Source organism: Saccopteryx leptura, chromosome 10 (genome assembly GCF_036850995.1).
Source record: "Saccopteryx leptura isolate mSacLep1 chromosome 10, mSacLep1_pri_phased_curated, whole genome shotgun sequence".
Lineage (NCBI taxonomy): Eukaryota > Metazoa > Chordata > Mammalia > Chiroptera > Emballonuridae > Saccopteryx > Saccopteryx leptura.
Window position 1 is genome coordinate 40,279,236 of NC_089512.1, and position 18,803 is coordinate 40,298,038.

The following is an 18,803-nucleotide window of genomic DNA, read 5'->3' on the forward strand; positions in this document are numbered from 1 at the left end:
TTCCCAAAACCGAATAAAGAATAAACAGGAAATCTGAACAGATCCATTACAACTAATAAAACTGAAGCAGTAATCAAAAATACTTCCAACAAAATATGGTCCTGGACCACATGGCCTCACAGGTGAATTTACAAAACATGCAAAGAAAAACTAACACTTATCCTTCTCAAACCATTCCAAAAACAAATCAAGAGGAGGGAAAATACCCAAGCAAATCTTACTGGGCTGGCATTATCCTATCCAAAACCAGATAAAGACACTAAAAAAACCCAAAAATTATAGCCTAATATCTCTGATGAACATAGATGCTAAAATCGTCAACAAAATATTAGCAAACCAAATCCAGCAATACAAAATTAATTCAATACACCACATAAATAAAATGAAGGATAAAAATCATGATATCTACAGATGCAGAAAAAGCTCTTGACAATATCCAACATCCATTTATGATAAAAACTTTTAGAGAAATGAAAATATTGGGAACATATCTCAACATTATAAAGGCCACATATAACAAACCTACTGCTGACACACTAATGATGGCAACAAAAAGCATTTCCCGTCAGATCACAAATAAGACAACTCAACATAAACAATCCAATTAAAAAATGGGCAAAGAACCATATTAGACACTTCTCCTAAGAGGACATACGAAAGGCCAATAAAACTATAAAAAGATGCCAATGTCACTAATCATAAGAGAAACGCAAACTAAAACCACAATGAGGTATCACCTTGCCCCTTTGGAATAGTCAGTCCCTGGGCCCTCTGCACCCCCAGTGGCTTAAGGACCTTGTAGATCCAAAGCCTCATGACCCCAACCTGCTGGCTTCTCGCATTAGGACTGAGGGCCAGGGAGTGAAGGCCTGCTACCCAGCACAGTACTGCCAACCAGCATGCACCCCATGGCTGGAGACTGGGTATGAAGCTTAACTTTAGCAGTTAGGCCTGAATTATTAATTCCTGATTGGACGAAATGCCAATAATTATTCACCACAAATCCTTTAGACTAGGTAATAAATTCCCACACTTGACATCACTGTGAAATGCACAACTAGAATGACTAAATCATCAATAAATCAACAAACAGGAAGTATTAGAGAGGTTGTGGAGAAAAGGGAACCCTAGGGCACTGTTGGTGGGGATGCAGATTGGTGCAGCCACTTTGGAAAACAGTAATAATTAAAACTGGAACTGTCTTATGACTCAATGATCCCACTTTTCAGTATATATCCAAAGAAACCCAAAACACTAACTTGAAAGAATATATGCACCCCTATGTTCACTGCAGCACTACTTAAAATAGCCAATCTATGGAAACAACCCTTCAACAGGTAAGTGAATAAAACAGCTGTGGTACATATATACAATGGAGTATTTCTTGGCCATAGAAAGAATGAAATCTTACCATTTGTGAAAGATTTAATGATCCTAGAAAGCATTATGCTACGTGAAGTAAGTCAGGCAGAGAAAGACAAATATCATATTATTTCACTTATATGTGGAATCTAAAGAACAATACAGGACAGGGAAAAAGTAGGTTTACAGTTATTTGTATAAAAAATACAGTAATAAACAAATAATAAGACAAGAATAAACGCTGTGTTTTATATACAACTTTAAACTTACTTTTGCCCCATCCTATATAAATCAACAAACAAAACCGAAACAGATTCAGAGATACAGGTAACAGGCTGATGGTTACTAGAGAAGAGAGGGTTTGGAGGACTGCATGAAAAAGGTAAAGAGATTGAGAATTCCAGATTGGTAGTTACAAAAGTCTTGAGGATGTAAAGTACAGCACAAGAAACAATAGTTAACAATATTGTAATAATTACGAATGGTACCAATCAGGTACTAGAAATACAAAGTGGAACATTTTGTAAAATATGATTGTCTAATAAATATACTGCATACTTGAAACTATAAAATAGTATTGAATATAAGTTGCAATTTAAAAATTTAAACAGTTGACTCTCTGGTGGTAACAGAGTGGATAGAGTGCTGAATTGGGACACTGAGGTCCCAGTTTCAAAACCCTGAGGTTGTGGGCTTGAGCATGAAATCAAAGACAAGATCCCATGGTTGCTGGCTTAAACTCAAAGGTCACTGGCTTGAACAAAGGGTCGCTGGCTCAGCCTGAGACCCTGGTCAAGGCACATATGAGAAGCAATCAATAAACAACTAAAGTGCTCAACTACAAATTGATGCTTCTTCTAATCTTAATCCCTTCCTGTCTCTCTCCTTCTCCCCCCAACCTTCTCTCTCTCTCTCTCTCTCTCTCTCTCACACACACACACACACACCCAAAAAAACCCAAACAAAATTTAAATAATTAAATAAATATCCCTAGGTAATATTAATATACAACACAGTTTGGGAACTATCACCTTAAAATCTTAATAATCATTTCATCATGTGTTAGTGTCCTGAAGGTTCTAGATGCATACCAATTTTAAATCTGTAACCTGAATCACCTGTATTTCAATTCTGTAACCTGAATCACCCATGTTTCAAGGCTGGCATGGTAGTTAGTTCAGTAGCTAGTTAGTAAACCTATCTCTTGTACCTTAATCTGGCTTTCTTGTCTTCTTCTGTTTTTGTTTTTGTTTTTTTTTGGCTTTCTTATCTTCTGTTTGCCACATAAAAATTCATGAACTAACAACAAAAAATAAATTTTTTTTGGAAAAGTGATTCCATAGAAATGTTTTAGAATCTAGTTTCTTATTACAGCAATTAACAGAGTTCATATGTCTTATATTCCATCATATAACCCAAAATAATCTGGGCCAGCCCCCTAAAATCAAGAACATTAGTATTTCACTAGAAATACATATAGATATTTACAGTGACTGGGCTAAATAAAAATTTTAAGTAGGTTCATGTTAGTTGAGGATAGGTTTGCCACTGATTAAACTGCAAAAAAGTCCTTTGGAATTTTAGAGCTTATTTTTATTTTTCATTACAGAAATGAAGTCAATCAATTACAAATATATATATATGTATACATGGATCACAATATAGAGTCTCTTCTACCTCCCATGGAATGTGACTAAATAGTCTGAAAGACACTGACAGAATGCTTCTGTAAATATTCCAATGAAATGTTTTGGTGTGTGCTGCTAGAATAAAGAAGAACTGATGAGAAGGAAATATACTGTGCAATGCGTGTTTTGGTATGTTAGTAGTACATTTTATATTAAAAATATGGATGACTATTACTAAAAATAAAAAGCCTGAGCCCACCATACTGAAAGAGTTGACCTAGAAGAAAACCAATCTTTGTTGTTACTGTTGAAAGTCAAGAAAAAAGACTATGAGAAAACAGAATTCTTACTTAAATGAAAGGCCTAATGTTAAAACTGGAATTAATGGTGGTCTAAAGTATGGCATAAATTGAGTTCACTATAAATACACTACAGAAACAAAACTATGTGTTTCAATATATAACCTGTTTAAAACTTCTTGACAGAAAATTTCAGGGAAAAATTTAAAATGCAGAAAAATGAGCTCTACATGATTAATTTATGAAGACTAGCAAAGAAAACATGCATTCTAAATCACAATGTTTTCAGAGTATTCCTAGTATATGCTTAAGTTTAACACACACACACACACACTCACACACTCACATGGGGTGGAAGAGTGGGGAATTAAGGTCTACATAAATTAATCTGGGGAATCCTGAATTAAAGGTAAGCAGGTTTTTCTCTAATAGAATTTTTAGAACTTTTAAAAGATCTTGTTCTTTGACAAAGTCTAAGATATAATATACAAGCTGCTCACACTTTTCTGACCTCCGAATCTTTTTGTCTTTAAAGCATTCAATAGAAATATCATTCCACAGAATATGAAACTCTTGGAGATGCCTTTATAAACTTGGGGATTTAGGTGATTTTTTTAAAAATTATTTTTATTTATTCATTTTTAGAGAGGAGAGACAGAGAGAGAGAGAGAGAGAGAGAGAGAGAGAGAGAAAGAGAGAGAGAGAGAGAGAGAGAGAGAGAAAGAGAGAGAAGGAGAGCAGGAAGTATCAACACCCATATGTGCTTTGACCAGGCAAGCCCAGGGTTTTGAACTGGTGACCTCAGCATTTCCAGGTCGATGCTTTATCCACTGTACCACCACAGGTCAGGCGATTTAGGTGATCTTTAAGAACGAAAGTCAAGAATCAACTTCTATCTCATTCCACTAATTTTCTTATTCTTAATAATCATCACTTAGTGCGCTACCTTCATACAATGGAATCAAAACCCCAGAGATCATTAATTTTGGAATTAATATGGACTATCACATACATAAAAAAATAAGATATCTTCACTTATACTAAACACTAAATCAAAACAAAACTTAAAGTAATCACCATATTTACCATTTAAAAGTATTAAGTAGGCCATTTATAAAAATATTAAAATGCTATATACCTCATCAAATTCTTCAGTCATCTTTCTGATGATTTCTGCATTCTGCATATTTCGAAACATCTCTATTCTCACAGTACCTGTGGAACAACAGATTTTACAGTTAATCTTTTTCTATTCATGCTAAACATTAAATTTAATCTGACCCTTGTTTGGAAAGTTTTATATGCTTGGGTTTTCTTTCCTCTACCAAAGTCCTAACTGTTAAAAACCTTTCTTAAGAACTTCCAAGTTTTTTAAATATTTTTAAAATTCTACCCTCTTTTAATCTAAACATTTTATGGACATTTTAATTGCCTGATATACAGGGTGGGACGAAAGTAAGTTTAGAGTTGTTCATAAGAAAATTATAACTAATGAATAATAATACAAAAATAAGTTCTGTGCCTCACCAGGCGGTGGCGCAGTGGATAGTGTCGGACTGGGATGTGGAAGGACCCAGTTCGAGACCCCGAGGTTGCCAGCTTGAGCGCGGGCTCATCTGGCTTGAGCAAAAAGCTCACCAGCTTGGAACCAAGGTCACTACCGGCTCAAGCAAGGGGTTACTCAGTCTGCTGAAGTCCCACGGTCAAGGCACATATGAGACAGCAATCAATGAACACCTGTGTCGCAACAAAAAACTGAGGATTGATGCTTCTCATCTCTCTCCATTCCTGTCTGTCTGTCCCTATCTATCCCCCTCTGACTCTCTCTCTGTCCCTGTAGAAAAGAAAAAAAAAAGTTCTGTGTTTCACATACTCATAACTGTAAACCTACTTTTGCCCCTCCCTGCATAGCTCTCTCATTCATTTTCAGGATGCTGACTGAATTCAGTACCACCAACAGGTATTCCCTATATCTAGCTGTAGGGATGAGAGTCTAGGTTAAGAGGTTCGGGTAAATTTAAAGAGGTCCTCCACAACATGCAATTTTCTAAACAAAGTGAAAGACTTTTACACTGTGATTTTTTAAATGTCAAAAACAGTATTATAGACAGTATTCAACAATATTGCAGACTACTTATGCCCTACAGTACAGCCTTTATTTTCAGACAATTTTAAAAAATTAAATTGCAAATTATAAATTATCTCAAGTAGAGACATTCTTAAAATCATTTAAATTAAAGAAAATTGTTTACCCAGTTGACCCTTGAACAATGCCAGTTTGAGACACTGGCCCCTACACAGTCAAAAATCCATGTATAACTTCTGACTCCTCAAAATGTAACTTAGCCTTGGCCAGTTGGCTCAGCGGTAGAGCGTCAGCCGGGCGTGTGGAAGTCCCGGGTTTGATTCTCAATCAGGGCACACAAGAGAAGCGCCCATCTGCTTTTCCACCCTTCCCCATCTCCTTCCTCTCTGTCTCTCTCTTCCCCTCCTGCAGCCAAGGCTCCACTGGAGCAAAGTTGGCCTAAGCACTGAGGACGATTCTATGGCCTCCGCCTCAGGCGCAACAGAGCAACGCCCCAGATGGGCAGAGCATCGCCCCCTGGTGGGCATGTCAGGTGGATCCTGGTGGGGCACATGCGGGAGTGTGTCCGATTACCTCCCCGCTTCTCACTTCAGAAAAAAAACAAAACAAAAAAAACAACAAAAAAAACCTTACAAGCATCCCTCAGCATCCATGCAGTATTGGTTCTGGGACCATCCTCCAATTCCCAAAAGCAAATCAAATATACTGTTTTCAATTTGCAGTTAGTTAAATTTGTGGAAATGAAACCCTGGGATAGAGAGAACTGACCATGCATTTATTGAGGGGTCAGGGGGGAGTCCATGCATAAACAGACCTGCACATTTCAAACCTGTATTCAAGGATCAACTGTATTTAACCTTGTTTGAGTAATGAACTATTTTGTTAATCTGAAATGGACTCCCATAGATAAAAACATGTAATGTCAGGAGTTGTTTCAAGGTACTCTTGGTAAGTAAAAAATGTTATATTATACAGTACTTATATTCATAAGTACTAAATAAACAAGCAGAAGTAAAATTAGATTTTTAAGTTATTAAACACGGGAAGAATTAGTTGTTCTTTGTGAGATGCAAATATATTTCAACTGGAGTATTATTACATGTTGTATACCAGGAGTCCCCAAACTACGGCCCGCAGGCCACATGCGGCCCCCTGAGGCCATTTATCCGGCCCCCGCTGCACTTAAGGAAGGGGCACCTCTTTCATTGGTGGTCAATGAAAGGAGCACATTGACCATCTCATTAGCCAAAAGCAGGCCCATAGTTCCCATTAAAATACTGGTCAGTTTCTTGATTTAAATTTACTTGTTTTTTATTTTAAATATTGTATTTGTTCCCGTTTTGTTTTTTTACTTTAAAATAAGATATGTGCAGTGTGCATACGGATTTGTTCATAGTTTTTTTTATAGTCCGGCCCTCCAACGGTCTGAGGGACAGTGAACTGGCCCCCTGTGTAAAAAGTTTGGGGACCCCTGTTGTATACATTTGTCAAGTCATTAACCTATATACTTTAAATGGGTAAATTTTAATGTACAGAAATTATATCTTGGTAATTTTAAAAAAAGCAAGAAAATAACAATGTTAATTACTATTTTAATAGTAAATTACATGTATCACTATTAAAATATTTCTATTCTAGCCTGACCAGCAGTGGTGCAGTGAATAGAGCGTCGACCTAGGGCGCAGAGAACCCAAGTTCGAAACCCCAAGGTCACTGGCTTGAGCTCAGAATCATCCAGCTTGAGCATGGGCTCATGAGCCTGAAAATGGGGTCGCTGGCTTGAGTGTGGTAACAGAGACATGACCCCATGGTTGCTGGCTTGAGCCCAAAGGTTGCTGGCTTGAAACCCAAGATTGCTGGCTTGAACAAGGGGTCACTGGCTCAGCTGGAGCCCCCCAGACAGGGGACATATGAGAAAGCAATCAATGAACGACTAAGGTGCCGCATCGAAGAATTGATGCTTCTCATCTCTCTCCCTTCCTGTCTGTCTGTCTGTCCCTACCTGTCCCTCTCTCGCTTTCCCTAAAAAAAAAAGAAAAAAATTTCCACAGAAAATAATGCTCTATATCCATGATTGATATGGCAGTTTTTATATACAGAAGAATCAGGGTTTTTTAAAAAATTGATTTAGCAAGAGAAAAAGGGAGAAAGACGGGAACATTGATCTGCTCCTGCATGTGCCCTGATCAGTAACTGAACCTCTACGCCTCAGGATGACGCTCTAATCAACCGAGCCATCCGGCCAGAGCAACAGTGAAGTCTTAACTATAATTTCAGCAGACTGGCTATATTAGTTCATAAAGAGAGGACTATTTTGCTGCATTAATTTAGTGTCATAAAGTGAAAGGCAACAATACAGAACTAGCATTAAAATAAATATTTTTAAAAAATCACATGCTCAGAATCTTTAAAAGTGATTACCATTATAAATAAAAATCACAAATAAAATATCAAAAGTCATAATTTTGAAATGAACAAAAGCTTGTTATTAAGATTTTTTTTTAAGCAAGAAGAAAATCTTTCTCTTGCCTTAATAACTATTCCAAACATCAGCCTAGTTACTTGCCAACTGCTCATTCTTCTCCATTTGGGTTCCACAACTCTACTGAGACTGCTTCCTTTCTCCAGTTACCGAACTGCTGCATCACACAGCCTTTCCTTAGTAATACCCTATTCTTTCTTTTTAAAGCATTTGATGATTATATTGGTTTCTATAGCACTATATCCTTATATTGTATTCTAGGACAACTTATTTTGAGTTCTTTCACTTACTTTTAGTCATTTACCTGATAGTTTAGATAATGTCCAAAGTTTTAAAATAATTACTTAATTATTTTAGAAAGACAAAGGGTTACAGTGACAGAAACATCTATCTGTTCCTGTATATGCCCTTACTGGGGATCGAACCCACCAACTTTGGTGTAACCAAAAGGATGATGGTCTAACCAACTGCTATCTGGCCAGGGCCACCAAAAGTTTTGTCTAACACATTCTTTGTCCCTTTTCACATTTTTTAACTTAGAAATGACTTTCATCTAGCTCACCCACTAGAGGTAGAAGTCAAAACCTACTTATTTTTATATTCTTCCCAATTCATTGAAAAATGCCTGACACCTTAAGCCAGGGGTCCCCAAACTACGGCCCGTGGACCGCATGCGGCCCCCTGAGGCCATTTATCCGGCCCCCGCCGCACTTCCAGAAGGGGCACCTCTTTCATTGGTGGTCAGCGAGAGGAGCATAGTTCCCATTGAAATACTGGTCAGTTTGTTGATTTAAATTTACTTGTTCTTTATTTTAAATATTGTATTTGTTCCCGTTTTGTTTTTTTACTTTAAAATAAGATATGTGCAGTGTGCATAGGGATTTGTTCATAGTTTTTTTTATAGTCTGGCCCTCCAACGGTCTGAGGGACAGTGAACTGGCCCCCTGTGAAAAAAGTTTGGGGACCCCTGAGAAGCTTTACTCTCTTCCTCTTAAGCTTCTTTGATGAAGAAAATAAACTTGCTGTAACTCAAGATTAGTACTCAAAATAAATTAAAAAGCTAATCTCAGTAAATCATCACATTGGTTCTTAAAAAGGCATATAAAAGATTATCCTAATATTAGGAATAAAAAGATACATCAAAACCCTGAAATTTTTTTCAAAATCACAGAAACATAAATATCTGAAAATAAAAAATGGGGTAAAGACTTTCTTCCTCTCTCTCAACACTAACAAGTTATCTATGAGAATTCTGCAAGAATAAGAATAACCTACCAACATACATATTTTATATTATAAAATAAAAGATTGTTTGAACAGGCTCTCCAGACAAGACTGTACTTCTAATCAAGGTAAAACAAACAAACAAAAAACCTTCAGCCCTGGCCAGATAGCTCTGTTGGTTAGAGCATCAGTCCTAAGCGCAGAGGTTGCTGGTTCAATCCCCAGTCAGGGCATGTACAGGAACAGCTTGATGTTCCTGTTTCTCTCTGGCTAAAATCAATTTTAAAAGAAATCTTTAAAATTGTAATTTTTAACTAAGAATAATTCCAGAAATAGAAGTACCTAGATATTTAGTAACTTGCAAAAGGGGTTTTCCAGTAGCAGATTCATGGTCTTCATGCAGTCATAATCTGGGTATAGTGTCCATGACTAACTACTATTCTTTTTTTTTTTTTTTTGGTGACAGAGACAGAGAGCGAGAGCGAGAGCGAGAGAGAGAGAGAGAGAGAGAGAGAGAGACATAGATAGGGACAGACAGGAAGGGAGAGAGATGAGAAGCATCAATTCTTGGTTGCAGCTCCTTAGTCTCCCTAGTTGTTCACTGATTGTTTTCTCAAATGTGCCTTGACCAGGGGACTGCAGTGAGCAAGTGACCCCTTGTACAAGCCAGCGACTTTGGGCTTCAAGCCAGCGACCATGGGGTAATGTCTATGATCCCATGCTCAAGACAGTGACCCCACGCTCAAGCTGGTGAGCCCACACTCAAGCCAGCAACCTCAGGATTTCGAACCTGGGTCCTCTGTGTCCCAGCCCAATGCTCAATCCACTGCACCACTGCCTGGTCAGGCACTACTTCTCTTTACTGACTCTTAAAATCAATAGAATTCATGGAACTGTCAGAATAATCAAGCTCTGTTAAGATCTGTGGATGCATTAAAATATTTCTGGAAAGGTATACAAATACCTGGCAAAATTGATTGCCTCTGGGGAAAAAAAAGATGTGGTTGAGGTTTAAGCACATATGGAGACATTATATTGCATCCCCTTTGCATTTCCTGACAATTGAACTATATGAATACATTATTCAAACAAAATAATGAATGGATACACTTCAAATAAAAAATAAAATGTTAAAAACTAAACTGAAAGACTGCTGTTAAACTTGCCTAAATAGCATTTGGGTAGTCACTATTCATATGCACTCATTAGAGGGCAGGTATAAAAATGATCAACCTGGCCTGACCTGTGGTAGTGCAGTGGATAAAGCATCAACCTGGAAACACTGAGGTTGCAGGTTCCAAACCCTGGGTTTGCCTGGTCAAGGCACATATGGGAGTTGATGCTTCCTGCTCCTCCCCCCTTCTCTCTTGCTCTCTCCCCTCTCTATAATGAATAAATAAAATCTTAAAAAAAAAAATGATCAGCCCGAGTGTGGGAAAAATGCAAAATTTTAGTAATTCTTAACAGGACATAAGAGAAGAAACTGAAAAGCAGTATGAAAATAGAGCTGGAGAATACACACTTGTGTAATTAATGTTAATAGCACTAACATAGAGCAGATTAAAAGGCTGTAATTGTGTTTACAGCAATCACAGCATATAGCAGAACCTCACTGAAGTCATCCTAGAGTAATTAAAAGTCTTTGGAGTCAGACCTAGTAGGGTTTAAATTTCAACAACACCAGCTACTAGGCCAGGGGTCCCCAAACTTTTTACACAGGGGGCCAGTTGACTGTCCCTCAGACCGTTGGAGGGCCAGACTATAAAAAAAACTATGAACAAATCCCTATGCACACTGCACATATCTTATTTTAAAGTAAAAAAAAAAAATGAGAATACAATATTTAAAATAAAGAACAAGTAAATTTAAATCAACAAACTGACCAATATTTCAATGGGAACTATGCTCCTCTCGCCGACCACCAATGAAAGAGGTGCCCCTTCCGAAAGTGCGGTGGGGGCTGGATAAGTGGCCTCAGGGGGCCGCATGCGGCCCACGGGGCCGTAGTTTGGAGACCCCTGTACTAGGCTATGGGGGACTAGAAGAGTCAATTGTTCTATAGGTATATGAAATTCAGATTTCTAATCTTTAAATGGTGATAAAACCACTTCAGAGCAGGGATGTTATTTTGTTCAATGCTGTGACTAGAATAGTGCATAATTTAATTAGGAGGCATTCAAAAAACATTTGTTGAAAAAATAAATAAGGATGATGTGAGAACTAAATGAGATAGCAAATAAAAAGTATTTAGCACTGTACCTATACAATATAATATGCACAGTTAGTATTAGGTTCTCCGACTTTGAGTATCTATTTTTTTTTATAATTATCCTGCCCATTTTTCAGGCAAGCTATAGTTCCTTAGGTGAGCTCTACTGGAAGCCAGATTGTTTACTATGTGTTGTAAGGTTAATACTGTTTGGAGAGTAAGACCAGTTCACCTCTTATATTCTAACCTTCTCTGTATTCTTCCAACTGGATAGAGGAGCAGGTAGAAGAGAAGGCTGAAGTCAGAGAGAGATTTTTATTTAGCATCAAAACAATTTATCCAAATACAAAAGGCCTTTTTAATTTTATATCTTTTATGACATATCATATAACATTCTGGTTCACTCATAATTACTGAACCTGGTGTGGCTCAAATATACTAAGAGCACTTAGCAAAGAACCTTCCAAATAATAGATGCTTTCTAAATAACTGTTCTATGTGTGAAACAGCTTTATTTAAACAGCTTTTATTGTTCTTTTTTAAAATGTTTATTTTATTGATTTTAGAGAGAGAGGGAGGGGAAGGGAGAGGGAAGGAGGAAAGGAGACAAATATCCATCCTGTTCTTGTATGTGCCCTGCCTGGAATAGAACTGGCAACTTCTGTGCTTTGAGATGATGCTCTAACCAACTGAGCTATCCAGCAGGGTTTAATGAATTTACCTTTAAAAAGTGGATTGTAGAGTCTTAATAAAATCTAATCTGGTGAGAGGCCCAACCATACAACAGGACAAATTTTTGTTAGTTTCCTTTTTACTTTATGTAATAGACATCAGATTGTAAGCCAAAATAAAACGGACAAAGACTAAAAATAAATATGGATAAATTAGTAGAGAAAACAATGAGTTAGAAAAGAAGAAAAAATGCAGAAGCTACTAAAACTGAGGATTCACTAAAGAAACACCTATATACCAGAAAGGGAGGACTTAACAGTTACCTAGGGCTGCAACTACTACATGGAAGAATCTTTCTTAAGATTTGAAAAGAAAGAGTGGAGGAATATAAAGAGACAGACACTTTGGTTGCCTTTGAAATGAGCATTTAAAGCTTAACAATAAATATCTTGGGATGGGCCCTGGCCGGTTGGCTCAGTGGTAGAGCATCGGCCTGGAGTGCAGGAGTCCCGGGTTTGATTCCCGGCAGGGCACACAGGAGAGGCACCCATCAGCTTCTCCAGCCCTCCCCCTCTCCTTCCTGTCTCTCTCTTCCCCTCCCACAGCCGAGGCTCCATTGGAGCAAAGTAGCCGGGGCGCTGGAGATGGCTCTGTAGCCTCTGCCTCAGGCGCTAGGATGGCTCTGATGCGACAGAGCGACGCCCCACAGGGGCAGAGCATTGCCCCCTGGTGGGCATGCCGGGTAGATCCCGGTCGGGCACATGCGGGAGTCTGTCTGCCTCCCCGTTTCCAGCTTCGGAAAAATGAAAAAAATAAAAATAAATATCTTGGGATGTATGTGGTCTGTCAAGATAATACATGTAAAAATGGGAAAAAATTGCCTCACAGAATATATAAAAAAAAAAAGATACATGTTAGAAAACCTGTAAATCTTTAAAATTTGAAGGTCTTAAAAATGCAAATTATTGTGACTGTATATCCAGTGATGAGTCTGTCTCTAGATGGCAGTGTGCACTTTGTAACATTCCTTGTAAGAGCTGATACAGTAACCCCCTTAGCCATGGGGATATCTTCCAGGAACCCCCAGTGGATATCAGAAACTGCAGATAGTACTGAACCCTATATATATAATGCTTTCTACTATGTATACATTACTATGATAAAGTTGAATTTATAAATTATGCACGAGAAATTAGCAACAATAACAATAAAATAGAACAATTATAAAAATATACTATGAGGCCCTGGCCGGTTGGCTCAGTGGTAGAGTGTCGGCCTGGCATGCGGAAGTCCTGGGTTCGATTCCCGGCCAGGGTACACAGGAGAAGCACCCATCTGCTTCTCCACCCCTCCCCCTCTCCTTCCTCTCTGTCTCTCTCTTCCCCTCCCGCAGCCAAGGCTCCATTGGAGCAAAAGATGGCCCGGGCGCTGGGGATAGCTCCATGGCCTCTACCTCAGGAGCTAGAGTGGCTCTAGTCGCAACAGAGCGACGCCTCGGATGGGCAGAGCATCGCCCCCTGGTGGGCATGCCGGTGGATCCCGGTCGGGTGCATGCGGAAGTCTGTCTGACTGTCTCTGTTTCCAGCTTCAGAAAAATACAAAAAAAAAAAAAATACACACACACACACACACACACACACACACTATGAACAAGTCAAAGTTATGGGAATATGGTCTTTCACTCTCAAAATGTCTTATTGTACTTAACTCATCTTTTCACTTAAAGGAAGCACTTTAAGACTTCATTTTGGTGTATACAAATTGCCAGCATAACTATTCTTGTGCTTTGGGGCCATTATCAAGTAAAATAATAGATACTTAAATAAAAGAAGTGCAATATTAAGACATTCCATCTGATACCCAGGCAGGGCTATCAGGTAAAGTGATCAAAAGGCAGGTAGCATATACAGCATAAATACACTAGGCAAATGATGATTCATGTGCCAGGCAAATAGAGCAGGACAGCACTGACATTTCACCACACTACTCAGAATGTTGCACAATTTAAAACTTATCCATTGTTTATTTCTCAGATATTCCTTTAATATTTTTGGACCATGGGTAACTGAAACTGTAGAAAGTAAAATTGCATAAAAGTGGGGACTATTGTATAATTCTGCCTCTGTAAATACAAAAGACAAGTGAAATATCAAATTAAATGCTAAAAAAAAAAAGTCACATACCCTGGCCGGTTGGCTCAGTGGTAGAGCGTTGGCCCAGCATGTGGAAGTCCAGAGTTCGATTCCCAGCCAGGGCACACAGGAGAAGTGCCCACCTGCTTCTCCACCCCTCCCTCTCTCCTTTCTCTCTCTCTCTTCCCCTTCACAGCCAAGGCTCCATTGGAGCAAAGTTACTGCGGACGCTGAGGATGCCCCATGGCCTCCGCCTCAGGCGCTAGAATGGCTTTGGTTGCAATGGAGCAATGCCCAAGATGGGCAGAGCATCGGCCCCTAGTGAGGATGTTCCGTGGATCTAGGTAGGGCACATGCAGGAGTCTGTCTCTCTGCCTCCCTGTTTCTTACTTCAGAAAAATACAAAGTAAGTAAGTAAGTAAGTAAGTAAATAAATAAATAAATAAATCACATATTGGCACATTGTGTGTGAGCATCAATTAACTAGTCTTTCAAGACTGCATAGGGTACATACACATCAACCATATCAAAAACAAATAAGCTTACTAAATATATATATTTTTTAAGGTGAGAGAAGGAGAGAGAGTGCAACAGATTCCTACATGTGCCCTATCCAGGATCCAACTGGCAACCCGTCTTGTGCCAATGCTTGAATCAACTGAGCTATTTTTAGTGCATGAGGCTGATGTGCTGGGACCAACCAAGCTATCTTCAGAGCCCATATCCAATGTTTGAAGTAATCAAGTCACTAGCTGTGGGAGGGGAAGACAGAAAGAAGAGAGAGTGAAAGGAGGAAAGAAGCAGATGGTCACTTCTCTTGTGTGCCCTGATTGGGAATTGAACTGGGACGTCCATATGCCAGGCCGATGCTCTATCCACTAAGTAAACCAGCCAGGGCTGAATTTAAAATTTTTAGGTTAGTTGAGCCATGCTAAGTATAATAGCCAAAGCCCAAAAGCAAGAATGGTTATTATCCTAGAGCCATAAACTTTCAAATTATTTTGATCAGATCTTCAATAACTACTAAGATAATCTCATTGCATATAAAACAAGAATCAGAGAAAATAACAGTGAGGAAAACAAATCTATCTGGGCTCTATTATTAAAATTATTATGATTCAAAACAGGCTGTCCTTCTTTACCTGTGGCACATGAATTCCTAAGTATCTATGAACCTTTTAAAATTCTATGAAAATTCAGGTCTGTGTAGCTTTGTGAAAAACAGCCAAAATATTTCAGAATATTATTAAAGGAATTTGAGAACTGAAAAAGGTAAAAGTTACATATTAGAGGAAATATAATTTGGCCACAGATTTTGGTCATAGGGAATTAAAAAAAAATAAAATGGTGACAATATAAAACAGTTTTAGAAAAGACTTACCCTTCATAATATGGAAAAGTCAAGACTCAGGACTGAGGAATGGACAGTAAAAAGTCTCAATTCTTTTTCTTTCTAATAAATTGAGTCATGAATGAAATGGGGTCATTTAAAAAGAACCAGGTTTCGCCTGACCAGGCGGTGGCGCAGTGGATAAAGCATTGGAGTGGGATGCGGAAGACCCGGGTTCGGGACCCTGAGGTCACCAGCTTGAGCGCGGGCTCATCTGGTTTGAGCAAAGCTCACCAGCTTGGACCCAAGGTCGCTGGCTTGAGCAAGGGGTTACTTGGTCTTCTGTAGCCCCACGGTCAAGGCACATATGAGAAAGCAATCAATTAACAACTAAAGTATCGCAACAAAAAACTAATGATTGATGCTTCTCATCTCTCTCCGTTCCTGTCTGTCTGTCCCTATCTATCCCTTTCTCTGACTCTCTCTCTGACTCTGTAAAAAAACAAAATAAAATAAAATAAATTTAAAAAATATATAAAAAGAACCAGGTTTCATCTCTGAGTGGCAAAAAAAAAAAAAAAAAAAAAAAAAAAAAAAAAAAACAACACAAGGAAACTTGCCCATAATGTTACAGGGATGTATAAATTACAGCGTGAAAATATTTATCAAGTATCTTGTTTACAGCCAATACTACATATTTGAGTCAAGGTTACATAATATATGTGAGATAATTAATAACTTAAATATTATTTAAGGTTATTTGGCAGTTTCTTATCAAACTGTATACAAATGACTAAGTCATTTCTTTAATCAGTGTTTCAAAACTATTTCAATCACTACAAGGGACCAAATAATCTCTCAAGTATACTTTTATGAAGTCCTCTTACAATTTTTTTAATGTGACACTAAGACTTTCTCAACTCATCTTGTTTAAAACACGTCTTTTCCTATCTTATCAAAATTTTTATGTGGGTGATTAAAGAACGAGAAAAAATCTGGTTGGCTTGATGAAAAAGATGGAAAAGTCTCAAAGACTTTTCCTTAAACTGAATTCTCCAGTATTTTTTTTAAATATACTTAAAAAAAATTTTTTTTTGGTGACCGAGACAGAGACACAGAGAGGGAGAGATAGGAACAGAGATGGGAAGGGAGACAGGAGAAGTATCAATTCTTTGTTCCGGCATCTCAGTTGTTCATTAATTGCTTTCTCATATGTGCCTTGACCGGGGGGCTACACCAGAGCGAGTGACCCCTTGCTCTAGCAAGCGACCTTGGTCTTCAAGACAGCGACCTCTGGACTCAAGCCAGTGATCATGAGGTCCTGTCTATGATCCTACGCTCAAGCCAGTAACCCTGCGCTCAAGCTGGTGAGCCCATGTTCAAGCCGGATGAGCCCGTGCTCAAGTCAGAGACCTCAGGATTTTGAACCTGTGTCCTCTGCATCCCACTCTGATGCTCTATCCACTGTGCCCATAGCCTGGTTCGTTTTTTTTTTGTTTGTTTGTTTTGTATTTTTCTGAAGTTGGAAACGGGGAGGCAGTCAGACAGACTCCCACATGTGCCTGACCGGGATCCACCCGGCATGCCCACCAGGGGGCGATGCTCTGCCTATCTGGGGCGTTGCTCTGTTGCAACCAGAGCCATTCTAGTGCCTGAGGCAGAGGCCACAGAGCCATCCTCAGTGCCCGGGTCAGCTTTGCTCCAATGGAGCCTTGGCTGCGGGAGGGGAAGAGAGAGATAGAGAGAGAAGAGAGGAGGAGGGTGAGAAGCAGGTGAACACTTCTCCTGTGTTCCCTGGCCGGGAATTGAACCTGGGAACGCCAGGCCGATGCTCTACCACTGAGCCAACAGGCCAGGGCCTAAATATACTTTTTAAAAGAAGTTTGAGACTGACACAAAAGTTACAAACACAGTACAGAAGTTCCCATATACACAACTAAAGAGCCAATGTTGATAACATTTTTTACTCCCAACAGTATTGAGAAATAATTGACATATATCACTGTGTAAGTTTAAGGCGTACAGATGATAGTTTGATTTACATATATTATAAATGATTACCAGACTAGGTTTAGTTAACATCCATCATCTCACATAGCTACAATAAAAAGAAACAAGTATCTTGTGATGAGAACTTAGGATCTATCTTAATAACTTTACTATATATTATACAGCAGTGTTAACTATAGTTAGAAATTTGTATTTTCTGACCACCTTCCTCCAGTTCCTCTTCCCTCTATCCCAATAACACTGTTATTAAATAAGTCATACTTTATTCAGATTTTCTTGGTTTTTACCAAATGTCCTTTTTCTGCGCCAGGATTTTATCCAGAATACCACAAAAGGTGGTAAGTTGTCAGTCATGTCTCCTTAGGCTTCTCTATACTGTGACACTTTTTCTGACTTCATGTTTTTTGATGAACATGACAGTTTTATTAGCAGTGGTCAGGTATTATATATAGAATATGATTCATTTTGGGTCTGTCTGATGTTTCCTCATGGTTAAAGTTTGTGGGTTTTTGAAAGGAAAAGATGAAAGATAAAATGCTAGTCTCATCATATCAAAACAAGAGTACATGTTAACAACAGGACTGAACACTACTGACTTAATCATTATCTCTAGCTGAGGTAGTATCGTTCAGGTTTATCCACTGTTACAAATTACACATTTTCCCTTTTTTAATACTGTACTCTTCGGAAGGAACTACCTATGTACAATCCACACTTAAGGGCCAGGGAGTTATGCTTCATTTTCTTGAGCCTTTTGTTGGTAGTTACAAATTATTTTGAATTCTATATGAAAGATTTGTCTATTCTTACCCATTTGTTTCATTATTCAATCATTTATTTATATCAATATAAACTCATGAATATTTTGTGGCTTGGGTTATAATAAAATTCTATGATATTTATTTTATTGCTCAAATTTTTCTAGCTTCGGCCACTGAGGGCTCCTTCAATTGGTTTCTTTGTCCTTTTGAGATACCTTCATATTGTTTTGTTTCCTTAAGCATCTGTTTACTTTCTGAAACTATAAAATGCTCCATTCTCACTCTGAATTCTCTGTCTCAGTTCTAGAATTTAACATCTGTTCAAGGATCCCTGTTTTCTTTTATGGGAGAATGGAATTGGAAACCAAGCTCTATGTGCTAGCTGTGCTTATTGCTACTGGTTTGTTATTACAAAAATCTCAATTCTTTCAAAACCCCTCAGATGAAAGATCAAGGAAATGTGTGTGTGTGTGTGTGTGTGTGTGTGTGTGTATACAAACATACTTATAAATATTTCTGTATGTAGGCATGTGTCTATATTAACCCTCTGAGTGGTACAAACATTCATGTACGTCTTCATGCCTCCTGACCATTCAGAGCACAAATTT

At 38.4% G+C, this 18,803-nt stretch overlaps 1 protein-coding gene across 2 annotated transcripts in view; it reads right to left on the reverse strand.

Moving 5' to 3' along the window:
* STAG1 (STAG1 cohesin complex component) overlaps positions 1-18,803 on the reverse strand; it is a 475,156-nt gene that overhangs the window by 240,768 nt on the left and 215,585 nt on the right. For both annotated transcript variants that reach the window (XM_066352127.1, XM_066352126.1), the window contains one exon: positions 4,428-4,504. In XM_066352127.1, the coding sequence (XP_066208224.1) occupies positions 4,428-4,504 (77 nt within the window). The remainder of the gene's footprint in view (positions 1-4,427; positions 4,505-18,803) is intronic.